The sequence below is a fragment of the Sinohyriopsis cumingii genome, chromosome 18 (genome assembly GCF_028554795.1).
Source record: "Sinohyriopsis cumingii isolate HCF-2022 chromosome 18, ASM2855479v2, whole genome shotgun sequence".
NCBI lineage: Eukaryota > Metazoa > Mollusca > Bivalvia > Unionida > Unionidae > Sinohyriopsis > Sinohyriopsis cumingii.
The window spans coordinates 10,943,857-10,962,350 of record NC_142978.1 but is presented as its reverse complement, the minus strand read 5'-3'; the positions used below and the strand labels follow the sequence as shown (position 1 = coordinate 10,962,350).

General features: G+C 40.0%; 2 protein-coding genes across 2 annotated transcripts in view; both read left to right on the top strand.

Annotated features, from left to right (window-relative positions):
- Positions 1–1,307: 1,307 nt before the first annotated feature.
- On the top strand, positions 1,308–1,913 carry LOC149776064 (uncharacterized). Its single transcript, XM_089942584.1, has one exon. The coding sequence runs from the start codon at positions 1,308–1,310 to the stop codon at positions 1,911–1,913; it is 606 nt and encodes a 201-aa protein (XP_089798710.1).
- Positions 1,914–3,243: 1,330 nt separating this feature from the next.
- LOC149776063 (galactose-3-O-sulfotransferase 2-like) overlaps positions 3,244–18,494 on the top strand; it is a 94,517-nt gene continuing 79,266 nt past the window's right edge. The window contains exon 1 of the mRNA XM_089941025.1: positions 3,244–3,354. The gene's annotated coding sequence lies outside the window, so the exon portion shown is untranslated. The remainder of the gene's footprint in view (positions 3,355–18,494) is intronic.

Genomic DNA, 18,494 nt, shown 5'->3' with positions numbered 1-18,494 from the left:
GATCGAACCCATAACCTCCCGCATCCGAGGATATTAACAATATATGTTTTTCTGTATTGTTCTTCTTGCAATACTTAAGGGCCACTTTGTTGCATAAATGATAAAAACGTTTATTTCGTTTTTTATTTTACCTCGAAAAACGCGTTTTTTTACGGGTTTTTTTGCGTTTTTTATATTTGGTACTTCCATTTTTTATCATCGGCCATACAGGCGGCCCTCTGTCATACTCTAGATAAAAAATATCGATCAATAATGAATTTATCATGCTAGCCTACGATACTTTACGAAAACATGCTTCAGCATAGTGCTGATATCTGGTAGTGTAGGCCAGGCGTGTATACATTGGAAGATGACGCTGTGTTTAACCTTTTGCAGTCCCTTTTTTGGAACGTTTCGCATGCTATAAAGTCCAATTTTTGTAGTTTTTTTGAGTATTAGGATAAATATCTTTCACAGAATAGCAATTATAGACTGAAATTGACAGTAAGCTATGCTTAAAAACAATTTTCATATACTTTATAGGTCTAGTTGACTGCGAACACATCTTTTAGAAACTTTTCAGTCGATATTCCACATAATAGTCGTAGTGTTTTGTGGGAAAATCGATTTTCCCACTGCGACAGGTCGGTGCGTAGGCCGAACTGCCTTGGCTACAGAAAGATACTGGCTCGTGCTGAAGCCTTACATACACAACTAACGGACCAGTAGCGGTTAAAATTGTCTGATAGTAAATTACGAAATTAAAATAAGTACCTCTTGTGTATAGCCGTTAAAATGCCGAAAGAAAAAGTGAAGAATGGAAACATGTTTTAGTACTACATGAAAAAGATAACGTCACTTTGAGCAAAGTTTGTTGCATTTACTGTAATAAAGAATGTCACGGTGGTGTTGTACGTATAAGAGGTCACCTACTTGGAGATCCAAAGTGTGGCATCAGGAAATGTTCAAAAGTTCTATGTGAAGTGCAGCAGGCCTTACAGAAGCAGCAGTCAGTGAGACTAGAAGCGGAAGCGAAAAAATGGAACCTCGACGCACTGGATAAAGCCATAAAAGCCGCTAGTAGTGAGGCGAGTGAGAAGCAGATATCGTTACCGTCTATGTTCGCGAGTGCTACGAAAAAGGATGCAGACAAAGCTGTCGCTCGTTTGTTTTATACCAGCGGCATACCTTTCGCTATTGCCGACAGTGCTTATTTTAAGGCTGCAATAGCTGCCGTGGCAAAATATGGTCCTCACTATAAAGCACCAAGCAGAATCAAAATTTCAACTGAAATGCTAGCTGAGGAAGTACATTGAGTGGAACAATCTATGGCCTATTTTAAGGAACAGGCCGTCAAGCAGTTAGTTACGCTTATGTCTGATGGTTGGACAAATGTGCAGAACAAGCCCATTGTTAACTTTCTTGCAGCTACTGGTGACGGCTGTATTTTTATCAATGCTTTGGATACTTCCGTCGAAATCAAAGATGGATCGTTTATTGCTGGTGAGATACCAAAGTGCACTGTATCGTATGGCATGGAAAGTGTTGTAAAAGTTATTACGGACAGTGCATCAAATTGTGTTGCAGCTCGTACGATGTTACAGCGGCAATATCCTAATATAGTTTTCTCGCCATGCAAGACTCACTGTCTGGATCTTTTCCTTGAAGACATAGGGAAGCTGCCATGGATAGATAGTGTAATTACTGATTTTAAAGATATCGTTAAATTCATCACGAATCACCAGTATTCCCAGGCATGTTTTCGCAATCATTCTCATCTAGAGCTTCTAAAGTCCGGCGAAACGAGATTTGCTATTCACTTTATTATGCTCCAACGCTTGAGTACAGTTAAGGATGCTTGCAGGAAACTGATAAGTCATGAGTACAAAAAATGGCTAAATGATACAGTTTATAAAGAGAAAGGAGAGGCATGATTATGAATGAAACGTTTTGGAGCTCGGTGGAAACAATAACTAAAGTGTGTGAGCCGATTGTCGTGCTACTGCGACTGGCTGACGGAGAAGTAACTTGTACAGGAAAAGTATATTGGAAAATGTTCCAAATCGATCAGTCTGTGGAAGCTGCTGATTTACCACTAGCACGAAAAAAAAAAAAAAAAAAAAAATTCGCCACTTCGTTATGGACAGATGGAAAATGTTGCATACAGATCTACATGCAGCCGGCTTTGTGCTCGATCCTGGATATTTTCATTTTTTGCAACATCAAAACGAAGAAGTCGTCTCAGGCTTTCACGCGATGATAGAAAGAATATACCGTGACGACGTTCAGTCGCAGGTGAAAGCCGTACAACAACACGCCGTGTATCGTGCAGGACAAGGATTATTTGCTCGACCGATGGCGGTTGCAGCTGCTAAAGAAATGCCAGCATACAGGTGGTGGATGTCATTCGGAGCTCACGTTCCGGAGCTGCAACAAGTTGCGGTTAGGGTCTTAGCACAGGTGACGTCCGCCTCCGCCTGCGAGAGAAACTGGTCAACATTTGACTTCATTCACACAAAAAAGCGAAACCGTATGCAGTGCAAGAGAGTGCGAGATGTAGTGTTTGTGCATGCAAATCTTCGCCTGAAAGAAAAGCTGGACAATATAAATTATATAGAGGAAACCATAGAGTGGTCAGATCAGTCAGATGGTGATAACGACATTGAGTGAAAAAAATATCAATGTTATCTGGACTACGGTTTAAAACTTTTGACATTTTTTAATCTTTGTATCACTTAAACTTTAAAACTGGTATGTAGCGTGTAAATAAGTAAAATATTTATTTTTGTATTGCCTAAAAACTACTGGAATGTTTTTTTTCGTTTTTTATTTATTGAGAAAAAATGCGTTTTTTTACGTTTTTTATTTTAATTTTAACGTTTTTAACATCTATGCTTTGTTGAGCAAGCTATATATATGTGAATAAATAAGTGATGACCGATATTATTATAATTGTTATTATCATTATTATAAATTATTATTATTATTATTATTTAGCTACATGTAATTATTTGAATTTTGTCTACAAAAGCATTTCTTGATAATCATTTCATTAGATTTTATACTTATAAAATACACTGAATTGGACTGAAAAAATAGGCGATATAAAAGCTAGAATGTGCCTCTATCTTTACTGTAACTCCACTCACACCCGACATCAACGATGAAAATTCTTTTTGACTCACGTCTCGTAATCATTGTCAGGTGTTCGCCGATTTAACTTGCTTGTACATTAACATACTGCCTGTTGTTAAGCCTGATGTACTTAGTGAAACGTGTATAAATAATACTACTTAGATCAGAAAGGTTAAGCAGCTATCACAGACCAGTCATTCAGGAGTGACAATCACTGCGAGAGGAGAATCATTATATTCTGTGAGTATTATATTATATACTTGAACATAACTATTTCCTTGTTTCAAAATATGCAGATTTTAGTCACAAAAGCCAATATGCAGCATTGCCGAAGAACAGAATATTTTTAAATGTATTCGACGCCGTATTTTTACATCATGGAAAAGTAAGCTTTATGACCAGTGAACTTTAGATCAGGTAAGTCATAATTATCATCGGTATTTTGTTTGATAGTCACGTTGATGTGTAGGATGTTATCAGTAATAAACAAAGATTGTGTCGTTGAGGGCAGAACTCAATTATATTTCATTCATACTCTTAAATGTAACAGATTCGAATCCCCGTTGAGCACGAATTAAAATTATGTAACCCAGGGCCGGCGCCAGACTATCTGGCGCCCTAGGCAAGGTTAGATTATGGTGCTCCTTCCCCCCCCCCCCCCCACCACCGAAAATATAAATTTCAAAATGTATAAACAATTAAAAAAAAAATTTAAAAGTTCAATATTTGAGCACAGACCAAGGGTAATTTAAAAAAAAAAAAATTACCCCTCTGTGCTCAAACGTCCGGACACCCCAAAAAAGCACTACTTGATACTATTTTATTTGCAAAATTAAGACAAGAATAAACAAACATAAAGATATACATTAGTGATGACCCGATTATTTGTCCCTGTATGAAATAAACCAGGTAAAAGGACGACCATTAAAAAACCCTGAAATTTATATTATTTTTTTTCAAAACTGTTGTTGATTTGGAGAAATGCGCACCCTGAAATCAGCGCCCTAGGCGGCTGTCTAGTTTGCCTATATGGTAGCCTCGGCCATGCTCTAACTCGTATAATATCATTATTTGTATTGAATAATAATTCTGCCCAGTATTATCAAGCATTCATGTACAATCCAGGGATTGCACGTTCCGTTCTGTTAGGTGTATATTAGTAATTGTCTATAATTAATTCTACATGCCGTGATTTCTGTCGTAGAATCCGCAATTAGATTGGAATGAAATACTCTCTGCTACGCTCGTGTACATTGATATACCTACAACTTGGTATCGCTGTTTGGTGATGCGTTCTTATGCGTGAATTGTGTTGGGACTGGAACGTTCAAGTAAGGTTACACACAGTGTTTGTACCGTTGTACCTTTCGGGTGGAATGGGTGTGTGCGTTAGGGAGGGAAATAACTCTAATATTGTGGGTGAAATAAGATTAATTCTTTCCGTAGCCGGTCCCGAAATCCAAATAAATGTAAACCCGTATACCTCAATATTTACGTTGAAATACACCAATCCCACCCTCTCCATCCCAGTTCTTTGATGACCCGTCGAAAGGCTACATGAATTTGAATTAGACGAAGTAACGAAAATAAAATCAATTGATAGTAAAGACTCTAAATTTTAGATATATTGATATACTAAAAAGTTGACGCAAATATCTTTGCTCACAACTGCCTTCAGTTGATATTAGCTCTTAGGAGATTTCTCTACAAGTTTCTAACACATGAACAAGGATAATGCAAGGTGATTTTATATTGTTATTATTCTGTTACCGGCGCAACTGTCCGTTTCTACTTTGTGTGATGATGTTAGAATTTTTCTAAGCTTCAATTCATCAACCCGCCCCCCCCCCCCCCCCCTTCTTATCATGATGTGTACACAATTTGATTAAACTGGACATTTCGGACGTAATAGATTCGAGGTCATTTTATGCTGACTTTTTATTACAGCTTTCACATTTATGAAAGCGGAAAAAGTCATTCGGGACATATGGTGTCCAACAATAGATGTATCTACCTTGTCATGCAGTGCTTTATCTGACATGTTACTAAAATTAAGTGTACCAGGAATTTTCAACGTCACCAGAACATGAACTTTATCGGTGCCTGTCATTTTGATCAGATTGTGTATGAGCCTTATTAGAAAGGAAAGTCGTTTTGAGATCAGCATTTTGTGCAATGAATCGGTCTTTACATAGGCATAAATTTCCCGTCTCGACTCATTATTTTTCGGTTTCAATTATAAAATAATATTCGTTTCTTCAATGTGGTTTCTTGAATGGCACTTGATGACGGGATAATCAACTTCTCGAACTGAATTTATGGGAATGTTTCTCCGTACCATTCTGTCTACATCGTACTCGATCTAAGTGAGTGTGTGATTTTGTAACGTAGCTTTAACAATTTTTCAGTCATATCGCTACGATGTCTGTAGTGTGACAATTTATAGTGATGTCTAGCACTGGGGCATCATGCCGCAGACATGTAGCATGATGTCCCACCCAATCATGTTATCCTGACACCAGGCCGACCAGTCCTAACACTAACCTTTTAATGCTGAGAGCCAAGCGAGGCAGCTGTTAGTATCATTTTTGTAAGTCTTTGGTATGACTCGGTCGGGGATCGAACCCACGACCTCCGGCATCCGCGGCGGACGCTCTAACCACTAGGCCACCGGAGCGGTTAGAAAGTGAATGAAAAATAACTTTTTGCCGCGAAGAACTATTCGGAAAACCTCATATGTTTTCATATCATTTATACATTTTATCTTTGCAATATGGCGGCGACGAACACGCGGTAGAGACACTAGATTTTCAAACAGTTGATATTAAATATTTCCATACAAATAAGTTGTTTTTTTTTTTTCTTCTTTATTTTATTTCTGAAATTCTTTTGATTTCTTCGTATTGATGAAGCTAATATCTATCAAATGATACGGAGTGAAAATTTCCGTGGGCTTTCGATTTTACCCATAGAGTAAGAATTGGATTATGTATTCTCTCTCTGCCTTTACGTCATGACCGAAGAATGGCTGATTCTAAATGTACTTTAAACATCAAAGCTATGCTTGTTTGAAACATAAACAGACACTTGCAGCTGTATAAGCAAAATTGTAAAATGTCATCTCAGAAACCTATGAAATCGGCTTATCTGTCATAAAAACCCATATGTGAATAATATCACAGTCTTAAATTTTCACCGGTAGCGGCCGAGTATTTTACCTTAATATAATTTTATTTTAAATATATGGATATCCGAAATGGAGAAATATTCCATTTGATCCAACAGTTGACTACCTCACAGTTCCCTGAAATTATCTTAAAATCATTCGACAGATCATTCCTCGGACAGTTTCTACGACTGATCTTATGAATGTTATCAAACACACCATAAGCCTTTTCCATAAAGCTATCTTAGGGAATGTATGTACTTACAGAGATCATCGGAACAAACACACCATAAGCCTTTTCCATGAAGCTTTCGTAGGTAATGTATGTACTTACAAAGATCATCTGATAGGTCAAAAGCCTTGTACACCAATGAATCTTTTGAATGTCTGTATTAGCATGTATTGTGGGAACCAGTTCAGAGCCGATGATATGAACTTTATTGTTATCAGGAACTGATTGCAATTATCAATATAATATATTGTGAGTACATGATTATTTTTGTTATATCCTTTGCAAATTGGAATGATTTATTTCATTAAAATTATTGTTTGGTAAGCATGTATTTACTGCTTTCATTACAAATGTATATCGCTTGCATACAAAACCTGTCGTTCAGAATTTCTTGATTACATGATATGTACCTGTAATTTAGTATATTTTAATTACATGATAATTACCTGTCATTTGGTATTTCTTAATTAATGATAAATACCTGTCCGCTTTTCTTTAGATACGTCATCCAAACGAAATACCTTAGGAAATCTAATACCAAATCTGAAAACAGCCCTCACAGGCGAAAACCTTTATGTTAAAAGGCTATGAGTTATCTGCCACCTAGGTGGCGTTGTGTTTGTGTGTGTGTGTATGTGTGTGTGTGGGTGTGAATTGTAAATGTAGCTTTAACAATTTGGATATTCTCGCTACGATGTATGCAGAGTGTCATTTTATAGTGATGTGTAGCACTGGGACATCATACCGCAGACATGTAGTATCGTATCCCACCTAGTCACATCATCCTGACACCGGTGCCAACAATTTCTAACACTAGCCTCGTAGTACTGAGTGCCAAGCGAGGAAGTTGTTATTATCATTTCATACGTTTTTTGGTATTACTTGGCAGGGGTTCGAACCCTCGACTTTCCTCATCCGACGCTGATGCTCTGACCAGTTAGGCCACCGCTCATGTTGAGTTGCACGCCCTCGACAGAGAGGCCTCGCAATCATTACGATTTTTCTGGAAGTTCTAACATTAAGCACGATGGAGGCGCCTTCGCTTCGAATGGGAGTACTCCATCTAATATTTCCAAATTTTCTTTCTTTCTTTGACTACAAAGCTCTGTCTTATAATTTTGCTGTAATCACACACTTAGGCCCCTGGGTACGTATCTGTACCGGTCGAGAATGCAGGTCTGATGTTACATACAGAAAACTCGTAATATTATTTTACAGTTTCTGCTTCAGTAGGATAAATATCGGTCAGTTTTCTATGGTAATGTATTCTTAGCATTATATAGGCCAAGCTTTAATGAATTTTTCTGTATTGGCCACGATTGGGCTTTCCCTACATTTAACATTATCTTAAATTTATATTATGGCAAACACTTTGTAAGTATCAATAGTAACGCTTCACTGCATACAATGCATCGGTTTCCGCTTGTTATTGTTCATGTAAATATTATATAGGGTATAGCTCTGTATGGCAAGTTTAGTTCAGTACGTCACCCCTGCCGGGGTATAGTCCACCCACCAAAGATGGCCAAAGGCTTCTGTCCTGTGTCATCCCCTCGAGCTGACTCCAGGTGTGACCCATCTTATTGATGTCCGCCTCAAAGTCGCGTTGCCAGGTGTTTCTTGGCCGGCCCCTTCTCCGCTCGCCTTGAGGGCTCCACCTCAATGCCTGTCTGGTAATGTTGGTTGGTGGCTTACTGTGGTGTGTCCTATCCAACCCCACCGTTTCTTCTTGATTTCGTCCTCTACGGGAAGCTGGCAGGTTCTCTGCCACAGTTTGGTGTTGCTGATGGTGTATGGTCAGCGGATCTGGTTAATTCTTTTTAGGTAGCTATTGATTAAGGTCTGAACTCTGTTTAAGTTCGACTTGTTGGTTCTCTACGTCTCTGCTCCATACATTAGGGCTGATTTCACATTGGAGCTGAACAGTCCGCTTTGGTAGTCAATGAAATTTCTTTGGAGCTCCAGATATTCTTGAGCTGTATGAAGCTGCTCTCGCCTTTCCGATCCTTGCCTTGGAGTCTGCATCCTTGCCACACTTCTCGTTGATAATGCTGCCCAGGTACGTGAAGGACTCCACATCTTCCAGGGGACGTCCATGCAGTGTGACTGGTTTGTTGCGGACATGACTGATCTTCAAGATCGTGCGCTTGTCTTTGTGAATGTTGAGGCCAACGTGAGCTCATGTGGATGCCAGTACATCAGTCTTGTCCTGCATTTGCTGCTGACTAGAACAAGAGCGCTAGGTCATTGGTAAAGTCTAGGTCATCAAGTTGACTCCACAATGTTCACGGGATCCCCTTTCATCGCCCTTTGGTGAACGTCTTCATAACCCAGTCGATAACGAGATGAAATAAAAACGACGGCAGCAAACAGTCTTGCCTCAGACCAGTCCGCACTAGGAAGATGTCTTCGTGCTGTCCTGCATTAATTAATATGCAGGACATTCCTTTATAAGCCTTCTTGATCAGGTTCGCCAGCTGTTTTGGATGCCGTAGTGGCGAAGACGTTTCCAGTGTATCACTGTTCACGTTGCTGTCGAATGCCTTCGCATAATCGAAAAAGTTGATGTAGATCGAAGAATTCCACTCCAGTGATTTATCGGCTGTGATGCAAAGAGTAGCTATTTGGTCCGTACAATATCTGTTCTGCCAGAAGCACTCTTGCTCGTCTCGTAACTGTGGGTCGACGGCCTCCTCCATCCTCTCCAAGAGGACCCGGTTGAAGACTTTCACTAGTACTGACAAGAGTGTGATACCTCTGTAGTTGGAAACCTTGCTGAGGTCGCCTTTCTTTTGGATCTTGGTGAGTTATCCCTCCTGCCAATCAGTGTGTATTTCTTCTTCCTTTCAGATCTTCTCAAAGAGGGGGTATAGAATTTCCACTGAAGCCTATAGATCTGCTCTGGTGATTGTGCTGGGATGCCAACAGGTTCAGCAACATTGCCGTTGTTCAGCAGGTTGATGGCTTTCCTGATCTTGTCCCTGGTGGGATTATCACAGCTTATGGGGAGATCTGCGTTGGCCGAGTTGATGTCTGGGGGATTTCGTGGTTCTAGCCTGTTCAACATGGTCTATCCCTGCTTTACGGGTCTCTCAGTTTTGATGTACTTGCCGGACAGCTTCTTGGTGATTTCGTACAACTTCTTCATGTTTCAACTTCCAGACACGTCTTCTGCCTCTGCTGCCGTCCTTTAACGTAGTTTCTCCCGTCTATCATAATGCTTCGTTTGGCCTCTCTGTTTGTGTCACTGTACTCTTATTGTACCTTTTTTGTAGGTCTTGTCCTACTGCTATTTACTGTTGATTTCTTATGTTTCCGCTCCTGGATTTTGCGCAATGTTTCGGCTGAAATCCATTCTTTCTGCTGGTGTTTCATGTGGCCTAGTACTTCTTGGCATGTTTATTTTACTGCCTCCTTAACTTTCTGCCATCTGTTGTTCGTATTGTCTTCCTCATCTTCAAGAAGATCTTGTAGCATCTGGTACTTGTTGTTAATCCTCAGTCTGTATTCTTTTCTAGTTTTGCATCTTTCAACAGGCTGATTTTATACTTTGTTTTCTTCTCTTGTGCCCATCCAGTTCTTCTTCAGCTTACGTTTCAGCTTTGCGACAACTAAGTGGTAGTCGATGCCACATCTGATCCCCTCTTCACCCTCAAATCTTCTGCACGTCTTGTCGCGCGGGCTACACCTGTTTATAATTTATGCTGTATTTGTTTTAAAATTGTGGCCATGGACGAGACTAAAGGCAATTTTTGTAGCCGATGGAAATATGCAAATGACATCAAACCTACATATATAGTTTGCTTCTGTTACCAAGTTAACAATATGTATTAATTATGTTCAGCGTGGACTGAAGGTCAATGGGCTCTTGTTCTATGTGCACCTAAAGGGAAGGCACAGAAGTGCACTTTGATTGACTTATACTTCATAAGTATCCATGCAGATGTGGTATCCGTGCAAGATTTAATTTACGAGTGCCATAACACTACACATGGTGCATTAGCCACGGAGCGCTGTAAGCCACCACTCTCAGGGACAGCTTCATCTCCTCCTTCACCGCCACATAAAGGTTAACCTTTATTGGCAGTACAAATCAACCGTTCATCACACGGGTTCTACACCATCTCACTTGCGGGGAAGAGAGATAGAGAGCAAGACAGTCTAAGTTACCTTTACGCAACTCATACTAACGGACAGTCTACGTGGATCAAATATCACGTACCCAGTCCCGACCTCACACACTGGAGGACAACATACTTACTAAGAAGGCCCTGTTCCGCCACAACTGGACGGCCATATATATCTGATTGCAGTGGGTTATGACCACAATCAGTGGTACAGTGGCATCGACCAGAAAAACGATTTGTGTCCATTGTGACGAACCCAGTTTATTTAGGTACTATCATGGATCAGTCTAAACCGCATAGTGTCAATACGCACTAATGTCAGAGGACACCATATTAGTGTCTGCTGTATCCAAGAGATGTCACTTCACTTCATTGTCAAGCCTTTGCTCTCAAATGGAAACTTTACAGAGCTATAACTTGAAATTCGCTGTACCTAATTTTGAACGTTCTGCGAGTACAGTGAGCCACCATCCTGGGCATTCTTCTACAGCTACTACACAGGCAGCACACGAGACATCAGCTTAATCACATCGTTATCATTACATTTTACAATGGCGGGCAAAGTTTCTACTTTCCGGGCGTCGACTGAAGAAGTTTCCGCCTTCTGCCACCGATGTTCTTCCCGCCTCATACGTCTCAATTAATGACCTGGTCTAACAGTTTCCTGTATACGTATTATATTGACTAAAAAGGATGAACCTAACTGCAAAATACTTGCACAGTTTGGCAAAGTTACCGACATTATGGACGACTAATTGTCAATTATATCCCCTAAGCGTCAACCGACTTTAGTTAGCTGTTCTACAAGTCTCACGCTCTATTTTTCTATATTGATATATTTTTTTACGACACACTGCAGTTGGTAAGTAGCATCCTGGACGTGGGCTCTAAGATTGATCTACAATCCACGTAGATCTTCAACAGTCAGTTTAAACCATATCTTCTCATCCCAAATTATGCAGGACATATATTGGAATCTTTTTCCATAATGACTCGCTACCTATATAGCTTCAAAACATACTCTGGCAAATACTGTAACAGCAACTGCGATCTTAAAAATGGAGGATCGAGATGCCGTGCTCCCTACCTCCATCTTTTTTAAAGACAATCATAACGCAAAGTTAAGCTAGAATCCATTATCATCTAATCTACTCTTTAAAATGATTAGGGTGAAGAAAATCGCAAACGAACCACTAAGCCAATTTCCGTCCCTAACAGGCTCAGCTCCATCGGAGGGATTATCGGAGATATCAACAAAACGACGACTGGCCACAGACCACTGGGAAGAAGTCCTACCGAATCTTCAACCATCTAAAACCAATGTTTTCCGGAACAAAACTGTACAAGAGGCAGAAAGGAGACAATGATGCTTCTCTCCAAAACTGCCTAATTATCTCAAAGAATTGACATCTCCTCAGGCTTTTATCATTTGCCCGGTAATTACAGGCATCATTTCTTTGCTGAAGAATTGGACAAGGTTTTGCGCGACGTTCAATGAATACGATAGGTGGTTTCCCAGGAACGCAGTATCACCTTCCGCGCACCTCTTCATTTAGCTACATCGATCCCCACTGACCCATTCAACGTCCCCACTTTACAGCAAGAAAGCTACGATTTTCTCTGGAAAATGAAGGAAACAATCGCACGCAATGTAAGTTCTCCGGGCTTTTATTCAAGTCTGTTTCAGATTCCGAAGGCAAACGGCATTCTTCATCATGTCATCTACCTAAACGCACTCAGTCAGTTAATTTGCCCTCATTGGTTCACAATGGAAACACCACGACATGTTCTAAATGTCGTCTAGGATGGAGACTTCGCAATCAGTGTGGACTTACAACAAATGCGTTTCTTCACCTCCCTATATATAAGGCTTCCATGAAGTTCATCTGATTCGTCTGCAAAGACACCGCTTGCTAATTCAGGACATTCTCGTTTAGGCTCGACATTAGTCCCTGGACCTTTACTCGTTTGATGGACAAAGTAATGGCCTACGTCCAGACCACCTCCACGGCGGCAACATAAAATTACCTTGACAATTTTCGGCAAAAAAGAATACAAATCTAATAGGTGGCTTATATCTTGGGGTAAAACATGATGTATATTGCTACTCTTCTTCTCATCCTTGGTGTACTAATTCCGACCTCATACCATCTCACAATTTTTGTCCGCCTAGGTTTATTGTTCAACACTCTGGTAAACAAAGTATGTCTCCCTCAGTAATGGGCATTGAAACTCGTTACCATGACGGCTTACTCGCTTATACTGTACAATCGTCATGACCGAGAACTCCTTGGTCTGCTGGATATACGTAATGGAGGAGCGGAACTCATTTTCCTACGCCGCCATTTTATGCTCCTATTACAGTGATTCTTTTGAGACTTTGCGCATTGAATAAACCTCTCTCAATCTGCACGAATATGAGGTTCCATCTCAGAAAACTGGGCTAACTCGCTTGGCTCACTTCGAATATACCTTTGCAAGCACAACATATAGAAATGAGTCTTTACGAATGCGAGCGCAGAGAGGTGGAGGTCACACCACCTTCCATTATTATTGGAAGCCTTTTGAGTGTGGCCCCATTCCCACCCCAGGATTGTAATTTACATATCATTTTCAAGATGAAAATAATTTTGGAAACCTCTCATTGATGGCGTGAGGATCTATATGGTAAGAGATTTCTCATTCTGTCCGACACTTCCACAGTGGTGACTTATCTCAAATGACAAGGTTGAGACAATGTCCCGAGACCATGCTTCTTGTTTTTGATTGTTTAGAAAGTGGTGTCTTCAATGACAGACCCAAGTTCAAGTTCGTCATATGCCTTGCTGACCAAATTTATTGACAGACTCGCTGTCTCGGAAGAATCAGCTAATACAAACGCGTGCCCGATTGCATCGACCAGTAGTGCACCTATCTTCGATAAGGTGGAATGCCAAATTCCCAACATTTGTCTTACCAGTCCCGGGTCAAAAGGACTAGGCAGACAATATTATTTCCATAAATTTCCGCTGGTTCCAAAGGTGATACGGGACGCAAGAAAATTGGAGTGTCGCCTCATCCTTATTCCTACATTCGGAGGGGAAAAATTGTGGATCAACTTCATCAGTCTAGCAGCAGAAACCAACAGGAAAAATCGAGATATGCCCCCATTAGCTGAAGCAACTACAGAGTTGCGAAACCTGCACCTCTGGATCATATTAAACAAGCCATCAACAACAAACAGTTCTCAGAATCAGTTATGGAGAGAATCGCTATGGTAAGACGGCTCTCAGCTTGAAACGTTTATGGAGGCAAAACGGAAAATCGTCAACAGCAATTGCCCAAGAACACATTGTAGTACTGCACGCATCAATATATCAAATAGATAACATCTTACTATGGCTCTTGGACGAGAACCATTTACCACTAATTACATGCAAAGTATGCCGTTCCACGATCTCTGACAAACAAGGTATATACGGAAGAGAGGATATCTGACAATGAATGACCTATGCGATCTTCTGTCCACTTTCGATTACGCACGTTCAAAACGTTCGATAAAATAAAAAAAAATACATTGAGATAGAAAATGCAATAAAAAATACAATATGACTCTAATGTGTGCAATATAAATTTCAGCCAAACAAAAATGCATATACACAAGCCTCTTAGAAAATAATAACACACTATTATAAGCATGCTTATTTTCTTTATTTTTCTTTTTGTATATTAGTTTCATAATTTTGTAATTATTTTTTCCTTTCTTTTTTTAGAGTCAGCGGAACATATTTGAAGATGATTACAATTATTGTTTTCATTTAAAGCATTGAATGGAAAGATTTCTCATTCCTATGAATATTTACTAGTATATTGAGTGTATCTTCTATTGCATACATAATATCAATAAACGTAAATAAGTCCCCTCACAGTGAGGTAAAACACTTTTCAAAGAGAGTGGCATCATATATTAATCAATAGGAAGAAAAGCATTAATTTTAGTTGTGTGTTAGCGCTACCTTAATAACCGTAAAGTCAGTTAATTTGCAATCAAACTGTGACATGCTCGTGAATGAAACATAACTCGCATTTAAATTAACATGACAGCAGTACAGCAAAAATATCATTTTAATCGTAAAACTTGTTCGGTGTGGTTTAGTGCAAGCGTGAAATTGGCGTATGCAGTTCGCTTTGACGCGTGGAAGATATTTCAAGCAAATTTGACTAAGACGTTGGCTCTACGTTTACAGATAGCTATCATGTCTTATCGCTAGATTCACACAATTCCGTGTCGACCGATTGCTCTGACACGTTGATTGTTCTATCATTTAAGCATACATAATATACGAATAACATGACAACATCAAGTAATGTTGCCAAACCAGAAAAGGAAGCACCTCCTCTGATTGGAATGAAGACATAAAGATACATGAACATAAAACTAATATAAGGACGTGAGAGAAAAATCTCATTGACTTTAATGAACACGTATCCAGGATAAAAAACATCAGCATCTATCTGTTTGAAACGGTAAGGCTGAAATTCCTATTCTCCCTACGATGGATAAATACGGTAAAACTTTATGTTTGTTAGTCGCAACGCACACAATCTGTGGTTGCTTATTTCAATGACAACTGTGTTCGTGTAACGAATGCAAATTAAAGACAGTATGTTGATTCATCTTATATGTAGTAAAAACCTATGAACAGTGTGGAAAGTTACCGATGTAGATATAAGTAGTTAAGTGGGATACCCTACGTACAATGGGAATTAGCATTACAGGGACCCCTGGGACACTCTACGTACAATTGAAATTTAACATGGCGAAAAATCGTGGGACACTCTACGTACAAGGGGAATTTAACATGGCGAAAAATCGTGGGTCACTCTACGTACAAGGGGAATTTAACATGGGGGGAATAGAGTTTGGGTTTGTTTAGGGACAAGGGGAATTGAACATGGGATTTTTTTTTTTTTTTTTTTAATTTTTTAAATTTAAATTTAAATTTAGGCAATTGAAAGGCTATCTCTTTTCGAGAAATATGGTTGGCCCTGAAAAGGGCCTTTGGGTTTATGTTAATGTATTCATTAACATAAAGGGTACCGCATTGGTCTTCTTCTTGTTCTTAGGCTGCGTCTCACTGTTGGTCCGTAAATCAGCACTCTTTTCAGGCATCCTTGTCTTTCAACGTAGATCCTACGTATCCACAGGCTGGTGTTTGTCCTGTGGACAACGGTCCACTTGGATCGGACATACATGGGTATGTCCGTCCGGAACATCATGGAAGACACAAACGTAGAAGATTGCACATCGGTCCACATCTTGAAGCGACGAGAACAAGTGAATCAATGCACTGAACTGCGCTTATTTATAGGTAGAGGTAGGATTGAAACGGATTGAGTTCATTCACCAATCCGAACACGCGTTACAAAATTCAGTCAGCCCGCATCCAATCCGAAGAGAGCAGTCTGTGACGTCAGTTGGTCTATATAGATTCGCTAGCGCTTGTGTGCAGTCAATCTATGCGACAGTGATTCAACATGACGGAAATTCAGAAAACGATCCATTGGGGTGCACCAGCAGGGGAGAATGCCCAAGGGAACCAGGACTTACTTTCAGAAGAGGTACATTGGGATTTTGTGGATTTTCTTACCTCGCAAGAATTTGTTCCGGAACCCTCGTTACCTTCTTCATTACCGCAAGTAGAGAATTTTAGACAGAGACAGAAAGAAGAATTGGAGAAATTTATGCAACGACAAAAGGAAGCGGAACAAGCTTTTCTCCTACAGCAACAGCAACAGCAACAAGAAGAGGTAAGAAAAAAACAACAGCAACAACAGCAAGAAGAAGTAGCAGCAAAGAAACAAGAGGGTGAAAATCAAACGGCTACGGTACTGTTGGACATTTTAGCGGAGTTAAGAAGTCTGAAACAAATGTATCAGACTTCTTTATCACGACCGAAGAGAATACGACCTTCCCGAGCTAAACACGCCAACCCTGTGACTAAGCCTATCGTACCACCCTTAGTGATTTCAACCCAATCATCAGAAGTAGGCCTTGGCCGTGGCAAAGGTTTAAGGCAGTTAAAGTTGATTGGTTAAACTCACCCCTACACCAAAATAAAAAGGCCCTTTTCAGGGCCACCCACATTTCTCGAAAAGAAATACAATTTCAATTTGCCAATAACTCAAAAATAAACCCCACCCATTTTACCCTTATAGTACGTGTCTGTGTATGAGTGCGTGAGTGTAGCTTCTTATTTTAAAATCAAAACTCAAAGACACTTACCTTATATCATTCATGTATTCTTTTATCCATTTTTTTACAATCCAATTCACAATTCACCACATAACACTTTAATTAAAAGTTCATTGACTTCTTCTTTCTCCTTGTTTAGTCTCTCTGTTTTTTGAATTTATTCACCGTTTTTTCCTCATTTTCTTCCCTTCTTCTTTTCTTCTCCTGTTTCTTTGCTTCTTTTAAATAGAATTGTCTTCTTTCTTCCTCTTCTTCCTCTGAAGAATCCCTTTCTTCTTTCGAAGAATCCCTCTCTTCTTCCGAAGAATCCCTCTCTTCTTCTGAAGAATCCTTCTTTTCTTCTGACTCCTCTTGTTTCTTTTTTTGGGCAATCTGGAGACCAATGTCCTTTTTCTTTACAATAATAACAGGTATCTTGACTTTTGTCTTTTTTAGCCCCTGTTTTTTTTTCTTTTTTGACGGTCTGGACACTCTGAAGACCAATGTCCTTTCTTCTGACAGATATAGCAAGTATCCTGACTCTTATCTCGAAAGGAAGGAGAGTAGTCCGTCGGCTGGTCTGAAGAGAATTTTCTAATGACCCCTCGCAAAGCTCTGACGAAACGTTCCATCTGGGTAGTCTCTTCCATCGTTCTCCTCGGTTTGAGAGTGAAATGAATAGTGAAAGGACAAGACACACCCTTTTTATATACGCTGGTTTGCCATGACTATAAATTAGTCTATTGTGTTTGAACTTGAGTCATTTGACGTTTTGCACTCAAGATGAAACGATCCTATTCATTCGAGAAGAAAGAAGAAGAAGAAGAAAGTAAGAGGCAGAAACGTGATCTATCGCCTCGTACCAGGGATGAAATCTTGGCACAAATTCATGCCAGTGATTTTGAAGAGGACATGAGTGAACCAGAATCCGAACCCTCTAAATCAAGTTAGTCACCCTTAGTCAACCCTGAAAAATACTATTCCATTCGAGAGACGGAAAAGCGCTCCTCTAGAAAATTTAGAACCACGGCTTACACCTACACGGTGAAGTTTAAAGATTTCAAGGCCGACGTACCCTTGGAGAAAGCAGAAGGGTTTATCACCGAGATGTGGGATTCTTTGCTCACTGCACTCAAGCGACAATGTCAACCCAAAGAAGACGATCGCTTGACACTATCGATAGATCACGACGGTTTGAAATCCCCTGTTTGGATCGAGTTTAGCAGACCCGCAGAACTGACCCCTTCCAAAGTCATGGACAAGATTCAACACGTACAACAATCTAATGACCAGTTTGACATCACCGATGGTAAAGCCACACTGAAAATTGCTCACGTCTCTCTTCCTCAAGGGACAGGACGCAAAAAGATGTTATTGGTGGACGACCTTCGCAACACCAAAACAAGTCTCGTCCGAATTAACAACCCTCAAGACCAGATGTGTTTAGCTCGAGCCATCGTGGTGGGACGAACCTATGCCAACAAGAACGACACGGTAGAATGGAAAAGAACCTGGAACACTATTCAACGTTCCTATCGAGCCAAACAACGAAACGAAGCAGAACTCCTGTTACAACAAGCCGGACTGTCCAAAGACACACCCTGTGGCATTCCTGAGATGCAAAAATTGCAAGATGCCCTA